The sequence below is a fragment of the Poecilia latipinna genome, unplaced genomic scaffold (genome assembly GCF_001443285.1).
Source record: "Poecilia latipinna isolate Pla-1442-1.1 unplaced genomic scaffold, P_latipinna-1.0 Scaffold1373, whole genome shotgun sequence".
Classification (NCBI taxonomy): Eukaryota; Metazoa; Chordata; class Actinopteri; order Cyprinodontiformes; family Poeciliidae; genus Poecilia; species Poecilia latipinna.
Window position 1 is genome coordinate 161,126 of NW_015113989.1, and position 15,874 is coordinate 176,999.

The following is a 15,874-nucleotide window of genomic DNA, read 5'->3' on the forward strand; positions in this document are numbered from 1 at the left end:
CCCCACCCACAACCTCCCACTTAAAAAAAAAAAAATAAATATATATTATTTTTTTTTTTTTTTTTTTTTTTTTTTAATAAAACATGCATTTGTATCTAGTTTGCCTCAAAACATAGGATACAGAAAACATTGTCGTGGTGCCCTGGTGAGTTGAAAATGAACACGTGAAGCGCTCTGTTTGGAGAAAAACTAATGCAGCACATCATCTTGGACTGCACTATAACAGCAGGGAAGTATGGTAGTGGCAGCATTGGGCTGGGTAGATACTTTCACTAGGACAGAGAAGCTGGTCAGAGTTGATAGAAAGGTGGACAGAGTAAAATGCAAGAAAATCCTAGAAGAAACCCTGTTAGACACTGTGAAAGACTTAAATCTGGTTTGGCAGTTCACTTTCAGAGTGAACGGCCCTTAACAGAAAGCCATTGCTAAAGTGGCATAGTTTAAATTAAACCTTATTTATATGTTACAATGGCCTAGTGACAGCCCAGAGCTAAATCCAGCAGAGAATCTCATGTACAGTAATGAAAAAATTGCTGTTCTTAGATGTTTTATCTAATATAAGAATTTTACAAAGAATAAGGAAGCATTTCAATTTCTAGATGAGTAATGACAAGTGAAACATGGACATCCAGCTGCAATTGGATATCCATAGCAACACACGTCACACTTTTTAGATGTTTATTTGTAAAACATTTTGAAAAAAAAAAACCACACGTGTTTTAACTAATTTGTCTCAACTTTCCACTTGTGCTTCACTGCATTGATGTATTAAATAAAATCCAACTAAAATGTATTTTATGTTTGTGGTTGTGGCATAAGCCCCGTGTACAAAAACAAGTCTAGTGGAATGAAAACTGTTGCAAAGGCACTTTGCTTGACGTGAAGCAGCAGATGGACAGCGACACCCCCTTGAGGACATCTCGAGTCATTGTCTCTTGTAAACGGCGCCTTCAGAAGAGGTTAATGCCTCGTGTCTCATTCTGAATTATTACTCTACAACCTGCACCCAGTTCATTTACAGTCTGCATGAAAGGAAGCATCTTTCTAAAAAAAAAAAATAATAAAAGCTGAACTCTGTCCATCACAGGCTGACTTGTTTGAAGAGATGTGCAGATTTCACAATTTATGTCATAGTGCTGTTGATGTAACATCGGAGATGATGATGTTTTAATCACGTTAGAAAAGCCAAGCAGAAATACTTGGAATCCTTCACATGATGCATCTCACTAGTTAGATTGTCAAAGACCGGATTGGGATAGATTTTAGGGTGGAGCCCAGTGTGAAACAAAAGCTTTGACCTTTCACCCTGATTCAAAGCATCCCGGCTTAAGTAAATTCCATCCGTCTGTCTCTCTCTTTCTCCCCCCCCCCCACGTCTCCCATCCTGCTAATTTTAAATGCTTCTCCAGACGCGTTGATCTTTTTTTCAAACCATTCTTCTTATTGCGACACTCTGCTAATTGCCGCTAATATCAAGCAATTAAGATGCATTTATTTGTTTCCGAGGGATATTTTGTTCACAAATTGCTGCCCATCGGAGTCCCCAGCAAGCAACAGTAATCAATGGCGTCAAACTGTAAACGGCCCCCAGCGACGAACGTGGCTCCATCATGCTGTTTATGAGAAAGCTGTTGAAATATTAGTGAGCCGACTAAAGAGTTATATTTCTCTCCCCCCACGACTCTGCCCCAATGCTCTTCCTGCGCCCCATCTGTCAGACCGCTCCCATGAGCGAGCGCCGCTTCAATATGAGTTTTTCATCAGAGATAGATTATCGCAGGCGATCGGCCAGAGATTAAATGCAACGTGATGAATGTGTTTTGCATAAAAGAAATGATTTACTCAAAAGGTTAAGATGTCTGCAACACCACATTAAGGGGATGGATGCCGTACTGTAGTTATTAAGATCAGACGAGGCACTGCACGGTCCCTAAACAGGCTGCATCTACATGCGTCTGCGAGCTCAGAGTCAGCAGGAATGAAAAAAGATGAATATTTGTTCGGTTTGGTCCGAAATGATGCACCGAATACATGGTTGATTAAGGCGTCGACCTTCCAAATCCCAACTTTGATTTCCTTAATAAGACCAGAGTTTTAAATATTTTTTCTCTGATCTTCCTCCCATGAGGGGTTCTTAATTATTAATATGCGGAACAGAGGGGAGGATAGGATTTTACCGTTTTGAAATGTAAAAAAATAATATCGAGTTGACATTTGATTTAGCATGGCATGGCTAGTGCTAGTAGAAACACAAAGCATTATTTCTATCTCTGCAGAAAATGTAGATTACTAAAAGTTTGACAGCATTTTAAAATCCATTTTTTCCCCATGACATGTTGAAAACTCGGTGATGAAACGGATCACCTATGATGTCTTGCTGTCAGCCTTCCTGTTATTGGCTAACAAGTCTTACTCTGTCGCTCTTTTGCAGCCATTCAGTTCCTTTTTAAATAACTTCTTGCATACATTCCTCTGGCTTCGTTTTAAACACATATTGTACATAGTTTTTATTTTGAATCTCCCCCGTGCAAAATCAGAAATATGAAGAGTGTTGCTGTTAACAAGACTGGCTACCTTCTGATCAGCTGAACAGCCGTAACTTGGTGTTGAGACCAGTCTGGTTGGAAATTGCCAGTTTTCTCGGCACGTCTCTATCTAAAAGTTATAATTTAAAAACAAAAAGTGACATTCCAGGGTCCTTTAGATCATTGGGAGCCTAGTGAAATGAAGCGTAGTATAAGCTTAGCTAAAGTTCTGTTTAGAGTATTCCCTGCTGTGACGTTCTGTTAAATTGTTGTGGATCTTCGCAGCATCTGCGTGCGATGGAGATTCAGTCTTCTTAGCATTGAATTATGTGACATCAGGCCATCAGAAGTCATCTGAACCTCATTTTGAGGGTAGAGTTACCTTTTTTTTTCAAAGCATTATCCTGCTAAAGAACGAATCCTTTGTCAATACCCGCAAACATAAAAATGCTGCTCCTGATTCGCGTCATGTGAAATCGTTTGATATGCTTTCCTTCATTTTCTCTTGCAGTCCTTTGCTCATGAATAGCAGTTCAAAATATCTGTATGTTGAATCTTTGTCCTTCAGATTCTTGTGCTGCATTCATTTCGAAGTGTAAGACAAGAATAAAAATTACCTTAGAGGGTGTGTGTGTGTGTGTGTGTGTGTGTGTGTGTGTGTGTGTGCGCGCCTGGAGCCTGAATATATTGGGATTTAATTCAGCTCAGGAGATCAGAGCTTATTGGGGTCTTAATTGGTAATAATTAGGGGTCAGACAATTTGGCTGGGTGGAATTAGATCTAGCACCTGCTCTTCATGAATATGGATCCTATCGGGCCTCTCTCTTCGTGTGAGTCTGAATGTTTTCGTGTCTCTCACTTGCTCGAGGCGTGGCGTTGACCAACCCGTTCTAAGATGCCTGCTCCGACAGGCGCACAAAAGCCTTTGAGAAGATCCCAGACTAGGCCACGAGGACTATTGTGCTGCTAACAATGTTGTTTAGTCCTGGTGAGCGCGGCTGATATTAGGTCTCTAGGTTGACGTCTCTGTGGACAGCAGGCCGGCTGAAGGCTGTTCCACAGCTGCTCCTGCAGCGTGGCGTGGATAAGACTTTGAATTGCAATTCAAGACAATGGTTTTCGAGAGCAGAGCTCAGTTCGGTGCTTTAGTAACAGGCCAGGCAGCGGCTCTCATTTGTAGGGGCGATTCGAGTGACTCAGACACAAACCACTGGCACGTGAAAGCTTTCTAAACGGACTTTTCGAGCTCCGACTCTGTTTGGTGTTCTCATGTGGCTTTCTGCACGGGTCCAGTTTGACCACAGCTATGTGAACCGAAGACAAATGGAGGCCTGCGTGTGCTTTTAGGCTGACGGCGGTCTTGGGACAGTCTCCACTGAGACAAGTCTTAGTCACAACACATAGGAGAACCTGATTCCAGGGAATGTTTTTCCACATCTCTTTATGTTCTGTGATTGGCCTTAGTTCGGAAAAGCGTGTCAACATGTCGTTGACTCCGTTTCCTTCTGTGCAGCTTTAGTGGAATGTTTATGTGATGAACCAACTCCAAGTAGCACAGAGCTGTGAAGTGGAAGGAAGATGAAGCATGGGATTCAAAATTTTATGCAAAACAAATCCACAAGTTGTGGAATGCATTTGTTTCCTGTTTACCACTAGCCCTCTACGGGACACATGCCCCTGAAAACAACACCCGCATGCTGGAACAAGGTGGCGGGAGCATCATGCTGTGGGAATGCAAGTATAGAAAAATGAAAACATGCCTATTTGTGCTTATAAACTGACAACTTCTCACTGCCAATATTTCGGCATATTTTATGTTTTGTGATTGATCTCTGGTCAGACTGCTGTGGGCATGCTGTTCATTAGCAGGGATCTAAAGGGTTGTAAGAGTTGGGGACATAAAAGTAGCTAAATACAGGTCAGTCATGGAACATTGACTTCAAAAAATATGGCAGAAGGCATGGTGGTAGTCCCATTATGTCGTGGGGAAGACTTTCTTGACGCAAACCAGAGACAATTAAACACGTCTCTGTGTATGTTGGCTGATGGTTAGTTGCTGCTACAACATGTTTTTGTCACTTTGGAGAAACTAATTCCTTGGAAAGTTTTGCCACATTCCTTTACGTCCTCTGATCAAAAGACCTGCTTAGAAATAATCTAAAAGATTACATGTCATTGACTTCAGTTCCTCCTGGGTGACTCCCCCACCCCCCTCCCTCTTGACTACCTCTAATCACTCCATGGTCTTTTTTTTTACCCCCACTTACCCTTACTCATAGGACACTTGTATGCACACATTCTTTCTTTCCTTCTCCTCTGGCCTCCTCCTGAAGTCATTGTGGTATTTAGGGTCAGACAAGAGCTCCAGTCATTACGCCCTCCCAGGCAGTACTGCAGCCATTACACGCCAGCTTGTCTCGCCCAATCGCCTCAAACTGCTTTGGGAAAAAAAAAAAGAAAAAGATCCCTCCTTGGCTGCTACAAACCCTGCATCCTCCTCCTCCCATCTAACGGAAAAGCTGAATGATGGAAAAAGAAATCAGTCACCCAGTGGACCATTTTTTTAATTTTTTTTTTTTTGCCATGCACTCTTAATAGATGAGTGCTATAAAACCTCTTGGTGTCTTGTCCTGAGTGAGCTCTTATGTTAGGAACTTTTCACTTCTCCCTCCTCTTTGCTTTCTGGCTTTCCCTGCTGCCGCTGCATAACCCAGGGCCACCCTTAGAGGATTGTGATTCGTTGCTCCTCCAAAGCCGGGAGGGAGTTTCCACGTGTCGTCCACTGTGTCTGGGTGAGTGTGAGTCAGATGGTGCATGTGTGTGTTTGTGTGCGTGTGCTGCTGCTTTAAGACTATGAGCACTGGTGGACAGAATCCACTTTGAAAGTCAAGAGAGCACCAGTGTGATTTCTAGTTTGCGAGCTCTTCAAAGAGCTTCTAGATTAAAGCCTTTGCCACGGAGGTAAGCCATGTTATGGATTCTGTTTTATCTTTCTATCCCTTTGTTTCTGCTGTTTGGTGGATTAATGGGGAGCCAAGGTGTGGAGGTTGATTCCTATTGCTCAGCTGCACAGGTGTGGGTCCCTTTATGTGTTTGCTTGTGAATCCCCATTTAAATCTGCTAGGTAAGTTACATCTCTGGCCTACTTTCCTGTGGATCCTTCAGGATGCTGCTTTGTAGACACTGATATGCTAAAGTGACCTTTCACAGTCTCAGCCTTTATAACTTCTTTTGATACATTACAAGGTTTTTGGGATCTGTTGCCCCAAACACATTAATCTGAGGACAAAGTTCTATCTAGATGCATGGATGCATGGTTTAAACAGTTTGGAAACTTTAATTCTCTTCAGGTCGCTCTGAAACGAACATAGCATACGTGTATAAATCTCTGCCTGGGGGCTGCCATGTCACTCTTGGTCGGTAGCCAGCCACGGAGCCTCGAAATGCATAATGAGAAAGTCTGAAAAACACTTAACAAGCACTCTGATGGATGTTTAGTGGCTTCGCTGGATTCACCACACAGTAATATGAGCTTTCAGAGTGATTCATAGACAGACATTTCTACTCGTAAGCAAACAACTGTGTGATTTTTTAAGTCGTCTTCAGATGACAGAAACACAGCAGGAGATGGGATGTTCTTTTCTCCAGTTACACAGCTTTCCTTCACTTCCTGTTGTGGTTGTTTTCCTTTTTTTTTCTAGGTTTATAGTTGCAGAAGCAACTATAAACTATGGAACTTTAACAGCTTTGGTTTTGCAGCCCCTGAGAAAAGAGATAAGAGTCTCATGGGCTGTGATTTGACAGGAGGAAGGCAGCCCAATTCAGCCCCTACAAGCAGATGACCTCATAGCTATAACTCTGCAGTGCTGGAATAATCAACCTTACTGAGAATTTGTCACTTGCACTTTTCGTTTCTGAGCTTTTTTCTGCTAGGAAAAATACTTGCACTGTTTTTTTTGTTTTTTTTTTAAGGCAACAACTTAAAGCTCAAATAAGATTTGTAACATTCCTAAAACGTACCTGCAGTTTGTTGAAAAGAAAAATGGACAAACAGGATCATGATGCTTTTCTGGAGAAAAACCATGTGCAGGCTTATGTGATGCACCGTTCATGTGCAAGGTAATTTAAAGGACTTCACAGGAAAACAAAGAAATAAAGTTAAATCAAATAACTGAGTACACGAGAAGAAAGAAACTATAAAATACTAATTTAAAGCAGATTCATATTATGGTTAAATAAAAGTGACCCAAAAATTAAACCCACATTTGGTCTGATTTGTAATCCATAGTTCTGATTTGCTAAGTAAGATCTCAGCCAGTCCCATTTGCCTTTGAGGCATTGGAAATTAATTATTTGATGCTATTCAGGTATTGTACTGACAATCCTACCCGGATTTGTGTTTTGTATGAGAAATGTCAGGTCTAAAATACAAAATGAAGATATTGCAAAAAGACAAATTCAAATTGAGACTTTACTGAGCAAACTGTTTTGGAAATTCTCAAGAAATCTGGCGGGAACAGTAATATTTCATTTAAATTAGCCAAGTGTTTGCTACCCATTTAATTTATGGAAACACTGAGCTGGTTTCCATTGAAACCGTAGCACTTTTGTTGTGGTCCAGCTTCTTGCTTACAAGACACCATTGATTGGAGTCTCTGACACAGGCACTCTTTGGAAGCGGCTCTCAGAGTGGAACTTTTCAGAAACATTTTGACGAGGCGATAAAATTACAGCACCGTGTAGTTCTCTCGCATGACAGCTACAGGGAATTCAAGGTGTCTCTCGTCCAAACAGTGACACAGTTCCAGGTTTAGACCTGGAACTTTTCCCCAGTCATCATCCGAAAATACCGGCAGTTTCCAGACAGCGGTTTAAGTAGACAAAGCTTTAGAGAGTGGAAGGATTGTTGTAAACACATAAACTTGTGAATAAACACAACGCAAGATGTAATATTATGTAATCTGGGTAGATGGAATAAAAAGGATCTGAAGACGTAGCCTTAAGGAACCCCTCTTGAGGTCTTTGTTTGTCCAGATTTATATTTGCCAAGTTAGACAAGTGAAATCTGTTATGAACGCTAACTTGAGACTGGGTGTGTGTAAATGGTTTGGAGCTAAAACAAAGACCATTCAACATTATACTCCTCATTCTCATTTGGGTTTGTGTAAATAGTTTGAAGCTAAGCTTCTGTTTGACAAATACATGGTGGTCTTTAAGTAGGAAAAAGTCAGTTACATCCTTAACACTTAAAGCACCTTCTGTGTTTATGCCACACCAAGGTGTGGCCCATTCTTTTGCAGCATCCCTGTCTGGAGGCACTGTTAGACTAAACACAAGGCTTACGTAGGAGTCACCCAGGGGTGGTGTGAGAAGAATCCCCAGGTCAGAGGGTGTGCCGAGGGGCGCAAGAGTGGCAGTGGTCCCTTGGCCCCAGAGCAGATGGTCCTTAGCAAGCCTTTTTGATGAGAACAGAGGGCTGAAGGGAAAGAGGGAGGGTGAGTTCAAGGCTGGGCGCAGTGGTTTGCTGCTAAAAAGGAAAACGTGTCTCGCTTTCCCAGCGAAGTCACACAGTGCGCCAGTTCAACTCGCAGCAGACGGCGAACTTGTGCGTCTTAGGGGTTTGTGTGTTGGGATGGGATGGCTTTGAGCCTTTCATACTCGCTGGCCCGGTTTGGCTGAATAAACTTTGCAAGAAAAGCATCAGCAGTGGTCCTCAATGAAAGCGGTGACTGTGACAAGTTGGACAACTGGCTTTATGTTGACTCCTGGTGTCGTCGGCAGCTGCTTTCTCAGTCTTCATTTAACAGACAGAATTGTATGCTACTCTTTATTCGTGTAAAGGCATTTTAAAACCTTTGAAATGTTGGTACCAATCATATGATCTTCTGCCTGAATTAGGTTATTGCAAGATGGTGACATGTACGAAAAAGGGAGGTAAAGTTAGAAAATATCTCGTATTCCCCCGAATTAATAAAGGGAATTGAAATATTTACACCAAGACCTCCCATACAAAGTCAGTCCATATGTAGTTTAGCCTTTGGATTCATTGGCAATGTGGCTCCAGCAAGGGTGAAAATTATTGGTGTTTTATTGCTTTAATAAGTGGGTCCAGAATTATAGTTTGTCTTTCTCTCGGGATCAGCTCTACTTGACTTCAGTCTCTGCTGGTTTTGACTCGGTGAATGAAACCAGTGTTTAGCTAATCTTCCGATCAGCCCAGAATGACGGTTCAAGTTCATTAGGAGCCTTGAATGTCTGCAGCCAAGTTTCCACTGGACTATCAGGTGCTGCTCTCCATCGAAGCAGAAGGAGAAAGTCCTGGTGGCTCTTCTGGGCTTGTCCTTGAGCTTCAGGACCCCTTGCATATAAAATGCTGTGGATCCACATATGAACTGCACTCGTCACCAGCCCTGCCTTTACACTGCCAGCACTATTTGAATCTTGCTAAACAGTCCAGGTTTGTTCAAACAGAAGCAGTTAAACTCCTACCGCAGTGGTTCAGATCACTTAAGCCAGGAGTTTAGGACTTTTGGCAGGGGTATATTTACCCTGCAACCTTACACATGCTGTTCGTGTGTTGCGAAGCTCAGTGGCCTTCCCGCTATGTGTCTGAGGCTGTGCAGTTAGGTTACATTACACACAACATTCATGCTTCCTCAAGATGCCAAAAGGCGCTTCAGTGTCTCCACAAATATCGCTCCTCATTGCTTCCTATGCCCTGGATCGTGCTTTCAGACAAATTTGGCAATGAGGAGTGGGAGGGGGAAGAGAAAAAGAAAAAAAAAAAATCTAAGCTAGCGAGAGGAATCCAAGGTTTAAAAATAAACAAACGGTTAAACTGTAGCTGGCTTTGAAAAACCTTCCCGGACCTGATGAAAAGAGACGTCATTTACATGTGGGGAGGTGGAAAAATGCAACATATGTTTGATTTGGATGGATGATTAAGGAGAGTTGGATTTAGAAGGGAGGAGTGATTTTTATTTTTTTTTCATGCTGTAGGAAGTCTATCCTGAGATTCCTGGGTGAAATTCCATACACTTCTACATTACTGTGTGTTTTCTTTCAGGCAGAGCCTGAATATGTTTTTGCAAAGCTTTTTCCAAGTTTTATACCAGCAGCCTTAACCCCCCCGCCCCCCCGCCCCTTTTTTTATTTTTATTTTTTTAATTCATCTGCGGGACTGATTTATCTGTATGAACAGATGACAATGCCAAACATTGTCCTCATCAAAATGTAGAGGATTTGTTTTGATCTTTAGGTTACACACCTTTTATGAAGCTCAGAGCTCATTACACAAAGCAAATTACAGTGCAGCGGAAAGACTAATTCCTCTTCTTCTCTGTTTGTGTTCCAGGTTCCAGGTGAGCCACACAACCAAGGACTGAGTTAACTTTGGAAAATGAGGCACAGATAACTCTAAATTGTGAAGCAAGACTTTCTAAGTGGTGAGTTTTAACAACTTTTTGTCTTTCTTTTTTTTTTAATCAGCATGCATGTAATGATCTATGCTCCTTCCCCGTCCAGCTTATTTGTTTTTAATCTGCTTGGTGAGCTAAATTAAAGTCTTAAAGTCGACTGTAGGGGTTGATCTGCACCTGTTATGTAAGAGCAGTCTTCCTGCGATTCATGTTGTTCAGCTCTGTAATGTAATCTCAGTCTGGTCACGGCTCTGACTCTCCAATGAAAACATGCTTTGGACAGTGTGGAAGAGATTTCCTATTGTTCCGAGTATTGTCACCCATAACAACCATGACAGCCCAAAAGCCTATTTATCTCACAGAGGTTTTCTGTTTGGGAAAAAAAAAAAAAGGTTTAATGACCAGATGAGATAGAATTCGTTTAAAAGCATATGGAACATATTAGACACATAGCCGCTTTGCTGTGGAAACAGTCACTACATTTTGAATGTAGTCCTTGTCTGTGAGGTGTAGCCTTACGTTTTCAAGCAGGATTAGATTTACAGGTGCATCATAATAAGTGAGAGCATAATCAAAAAGTTTGTTTATTCCAGTAATTAAACAAAATCAATTGATGGAAGTGAAAAGTTGAATTGAAGGGAAAAAAAAAAAAAAAAATTTCCACGATGAACATAAACTTTGGACCACTGAACAGTCCAGCCCTTTTTTCCTTTACCTTGGCAGGAAACTTATGTTCTGCCAAAGACTGAATGAACTCGAGCAATGTTCTGTTTTCATCTGTGTTTGGTGACTCTCAAACATACAAAAAATTGCCTTGTTAATCTTCCGCAAACTCGTGGATAGTCTTTACTTCACAGTCTTCTCAAGGCTACTGTTATCATTCCGAATTGCGCTAATTTCCCCCCTTCCACTAAACTTTCCATTGCTATGCTTGAAACCCTCAGGCTTTGAACAGCAGACTTTTTCCAGTAATAACCTTTTGGCATATGACCGTCTACTGGTCAGCTATGAAGTCTGCTATTTTTCGATTGATTGTAAAGCACTTTTATATGATGTATTCTACTGTACAAAAATTTAAGTTTACCTCTTTGAATGGAGTTGCTAAAATCTCAATCATGTTCTAATTGACTGAGCTGCAGGTGTAAATGTCAATTATAGATTTGTATGCATTTCCCTTGCATTTAGTAAAGGTCACCTTTATGGTTTGTTTATTTGCTTTTCCAGTGCAGGATGGGGAATTCAGAGAGCCAGTACAGCATTGATGGTCCGAAAGGCACAAGCTTCATCTTCCCCAGGAAACAAAAACCGTATTCACTGAAACTCGGCTCAACCAAAGATGACGTTCTTTCCCCACACACGTGGTGGAGAAACGCCCCACTCGGCTCAGGGTACAAGGCGAAGTGTGTTGGTCGTGGTTGTTTGTCACCTCCTAAAAGCAGACACTCTTACTCAGCCCAACGCTGCGACTACATCTGCAAAGGAGCGAGGGGCAGCACCGAGCATCACTGGCATCGCTCGCCTGGATGCGGCATTCGAAGACGGCAATTGTCAGATGACTATGAAGAGAATCCGTACGGGGCTGAGCTCAATGGGCGCTCTCTGAACGGACACGGCGATGAGCAGGAGGTTCTGGAGGAACAGAGCAGCCCAAGGGTGGTGATCAAGAAGGATGGCACTCTCAGGGTGGAGTTCACAAACACCTCAGGAAGCCCCTTGCTCCTGGATGAGGCCTCTGGCCCAGTCCAGCTGCTCAAGTTCTCTCCAAATTTGGAGGCTACGTCCACTCCGAGCTTGCCGGGTTCCAGTGGCAGTAGGCAGGAGGCCCACCGGGGTGGACCACCACCAGCTTCTACCTCCTCCACTGCCAGGACTAGCAAGGGAAGCTCACTGAGCTCCGAAGGCTCCTGGTACGATTCCCCGTGGGGTCCCGGTGCAGAGCTATGTGATCAGGACCAACCATGCTGTACTAGCAGAACATTAGAGCATTCCCCTATACATCAGCTTGACTCCTTTGCAGAAAACCCTGCACCTTCATGTAGTTCAGAGCTCTACAGGGACTCCACAATGGCTGCCACTTTTCCTACAGCCAGCGAGTTGTCCTCCCAGTCACAGCAGCCTCCGTTGGGCCGAAGGCTGCATCGAGCTTCTCTTGCGTCTGTACTGGACGTGCCTTTGGTGGAAGAATGCGCAGAGCCACGGCAGTATTCATCGTTCACCTTGCCTTGTCGCAGGCCCAAAGCCCATACCATTAGTTCAAATATGGAGCAGTACCACAAGCCGACGCAGCAGCAGCAGCAGCAGCAGCAGCAGCAGCAGCGTAGGCACGACTTTTTCAATAAGAAAGACTCCATCAAAAACCGGATCAGACGCTTCAGTGACTGGACAGGCAGCCTCAGCCGGAAGAAGAAGAAATCTCAAGTGAGTTGGTCAATATTATTCTATTGAGAAATACACAATAGATTAGTTTCTTTTTCCCCCTGTTTTTGTGAAACTTTGACCTGCAGATGACGATTTTGTCCATTTCCTGAATTAGAAACTCAGAAGCAGCAGCATTAAAGTAGTTTTTTTTTTTTTTTTTTTTAGTCTTCCTGCTGAGTCGTCATTAATGATTTATTTTGAGAGCAGAGGCGTTGTCGTGTTGCATGTGAAAGAGAACTGTAATAAAGGGTTTGGCTGAATTGTGAAACAAAGATAAATTATTTAAAATAAATTGTTATATAAATTGATTACCAACTTATATTTTCAAAGATCAAACTTGCATACAACTTCAGTGCCCCTATAATATTTAACATGTCTATCTTATCTTATGAGCCTTCTTCACTTAGTAAATGCTCATGAAGGTGTTGTAGTGAGGATGATTTAAGGATAAAAAATAAAAAAAAAAGGTTGGATTTCTGAGTTTCCATTCGGCCTTTCATCATTCTGTTCCAGTCGAGCTGAAAATTGTCTGAGCATTGTCTGATTTCTGATTTCTAATTGGATTTTTAGTTGTATTGTTTTGTTTTTCTTTTCTTTTCATGTTTATGTCAGCCATAGACTAAAGGCTGACATAAACATGTTCTTATAAACATATTTTTGCTTCATAATTAATAAGATTAATATGATTGCTAGATTGCAAGAGTCACATTAATGCAGAGGATAAGATTAAGACATGATGTCAGACGGGTGATATTTCCGTCCACCCTGTAACTGTCCATATTTTTCTCCTTTTCCAAATATTTGACTGTCTGTCTTGTAAGTGAGGCCATCTATCAGTCACCTGATTAGTTGGTGAGTGCTGTGGTACTCTGTGTCACCAAACAGCTGGAGAAAACTCTGATTACTCCATCGCTTTCTCAATGAAAGGACTTTAAACCACAGTAACAGTGTATTAAAAGATTTTAGCACATTTGAAACTGATTTTATAATCTTGGTTGTGGCTTGATACACCAAGTCAGCTCTGACTGTTGCATTGTTTCCACACGTTTCGTGAGTTCTTTTTTTTTTTCTGCATGCTGGCCGCACGTGTAAGCTGTAAGTTTGTTAATTTGGCTCTTTTGTATATGGGTGAGCTAGGTTTTTCTTGAGACAGGTTCAAAGATATTCCACTAGATATGATTTCCCTCGGGTAATATGATCCTTGGACTGCACACGCACTGATCAGAACCTGTATTAGAAAGAACCACAGTTTGTCTTCATGTTTCACGCACTTGTCGGGAGTTGTGCGATTTTTCTTGGCCAGTCTGCAGCTTTACTAGCTGCAATTTGACCCAGAAGGTTTGTTTAAACCGAGCCTGCACCCTTGTCCTTCGTCTCTTCGTCTTCGCAGCTTGAGAGCAATTGTTTTTACTTTAATTCGTTTTGGCTTTGCCTTGTAAATGTTTTAAGAACGCTGCTTGGGCTCTGCCTGAAGGATAGCTGTAAGCCTTTGAGACGCTCTGCAGAGTGAAACTAAATCCTTAGCTAAAGATTTAACCCCACCCGGCCTTTAATGTTAATGAAGGAGCTGTGGTTGTTCCAGTTGTTGTGCACAGATTTCCGGGACTCCCCTCATAGTCTTTGTAGGAAATATCTGCTAATAGGGATTTGTGCTTAATCACTGAATTTTGCTTCAGAACAAATAAGACTGGACTCATTATAATATTCATAAAGTGTTCTGAGTGTTTTTAGAATATGTGAGCTTCTCTTTACGCTCAAACAGCAGTGACTTTGCACTACAACATTAAACCTTTCCAGACTAAACACATTTATTCTGCTGCTAAATGTTCTATTGTCCAGCATGTGTTAAATTCATGATCAGGTGTCGACGCTTAACCTCTAGACTTTCTTCTCTTTCCAAAGAAAATGTTTGTATCAGCCAGAAATCCTCTCGAGAAAAACAAAAGAATAAATCTACAGCTGATCTGCTTTATTACAGGGCGGGTTAGATGCTTAACATAATTCAACGTGAGAAAATTCACACGAGTTAAACAGGGGGAGACGCTTACTTTGAGATGCAAGGACTCTAAGCAAGTTTTTGTTGGAGTTGGTCAAGTTTCTCTCCGTGGTATACGTCCTAATTTTCCCAGGACTTATTTTGCTGCTGCTGGTATCGGGAGCACCTCATCTGCTAACCCCCCTACCACCTTTTCCTCTAGGTAGAGGTCACACTCTGACCCTGATGCCAAAAACCGAGAACCTGCTTGTAATGAAAAGCAGCTGCAGGGTTAGAAAGTTAACAGCAGGGCATCTGGGCTGAATCAATGCAAGAAAAGTATGAAAATCTTGGGGAAAGATTCTATTCTCTGAACCACATGTTATTACAAGTTGGGGAAAATATGATTAAAAATCCCCCAAAAATGTCAGGTTCTCTAAATTCACAGTTGTGGTTCTTAACCAGAAAGAGGTGGATTTCGCCACACTGGTTGTGAATCTTTCTGTCCCACAAGCAGAGGTGTTCAGTTGTCTTGGATTCTTGCTAAGAGTCGATGGTGTCACGTTACTGTTTATCAGAAGATTTGGAGATATAATGTCATAAGAAAATGTCCGTCTGTCCTGGTGAAGAAAAATCAAAAGACTTTGTTGAACTGGTAAAAAGTGGTTTCTCACCACCACTTTCCCCTGTGGTGGTGAGAGATGGATCATGACTGGAAGAACACGATCCTGGTTGCCATCCTGTAGACCCAGTGTGAGACTGGCCCAGAATCACATACATAGACGGCATAATGCATTGGGATCCATGAGAATGAGATGGGTAGTGTTGATAGGCAGAGTAATGTCCCCGGACCTGTTACTCACCGCTTGGAAACTGTACTTTTATGAATGGATATAGAAAGAAACCCCAGATCAACATAAAACGTGACTATGACAAAGATAACATGCTTAGAACTGAGCTTGACACATAAAAAAAAAAAAAACTAAAACCCAAAACTGAATTCTGCCACGACGGCACATGCTGGGTTCCTGCTTGCTGAGAACGCTGCACTCTGCTGTCAGGAGCAGAATCGATGCTGCAATCTAGTCAAGTGTCAGTAGACTGTCATCAAGGATGAAAAGGAGGCATTTCCATCAAGTGTTCATTTTTGGAGCTTGAGAAGCCACATAAGACCACAAATGATGTAAAATTGTTTGACGCAGAAGGGATCCAAACTCCCAGACGTCTTCGCTGGAGATTTATTCTACTTTCTCTGCTGTAATTTAGTGACTTCGAAGTAGTTTTGAGCTAGACTACTAAATACTAACTAATTTGTTTTATACGACTTTTGGGCTGAGTGAAAAGAGAATATTTAAATACGGTTCCATCTGTCTGTATACATGGTTGCGAACTGGTTGCATTTTCTTTCCATATAGTTGGGAATTCTCGGAATCAGCCGAGCACTTAAAAAAAAAAAAAAAAAAAAAAAAAAAATTCTTTTGATTTTTTTTTACCAGCAAAAGGAAATTTTCTAAAACAAAAAAACTTTGTTCACCCAA

At 41.9% G+C, this 15,874-nt stretch overlaps 1 protein-coding gene across 4 annotated transcripts in view; it reads left to right on the forward strand.

The window, feature by feature from the left end:
* The window catches only part of tiam2a (TIAM Rac1 associated GEF 2a), an 83,316-nt gene that overhangs the window by 20,884 nt on the left and 46,558 nt on the right, over positions 1 to 15,874 (forward strand). For 2 of the 4 annotated variants that reach the window (XM_015056296.1, XM_015056299.1), the window contains exons 2-3: positions 9,880 to 9,970; positions 11,168 to 12,361. In XM_015056296.1, the coding sequence (XP_014911782.1) occupies positions 11,174 to 12,361 (1,188 nt within the window). In that variant the 5' untranslated portion in view covers positions 9,880 to 9,970; positions 11,168 to 11,173. Of the gene's footprint in view, positions 1 to 5,359; positions 5,487 to 9,401; positions 9,421 to 9,879; positions 9,971 to 11,167; positions 12,362 to 15,874 lie in introns of those variants that run through there. The other 2 variants (XM_015056297.1, XM_015056298.1) reach the window with 2 other exon arrangements.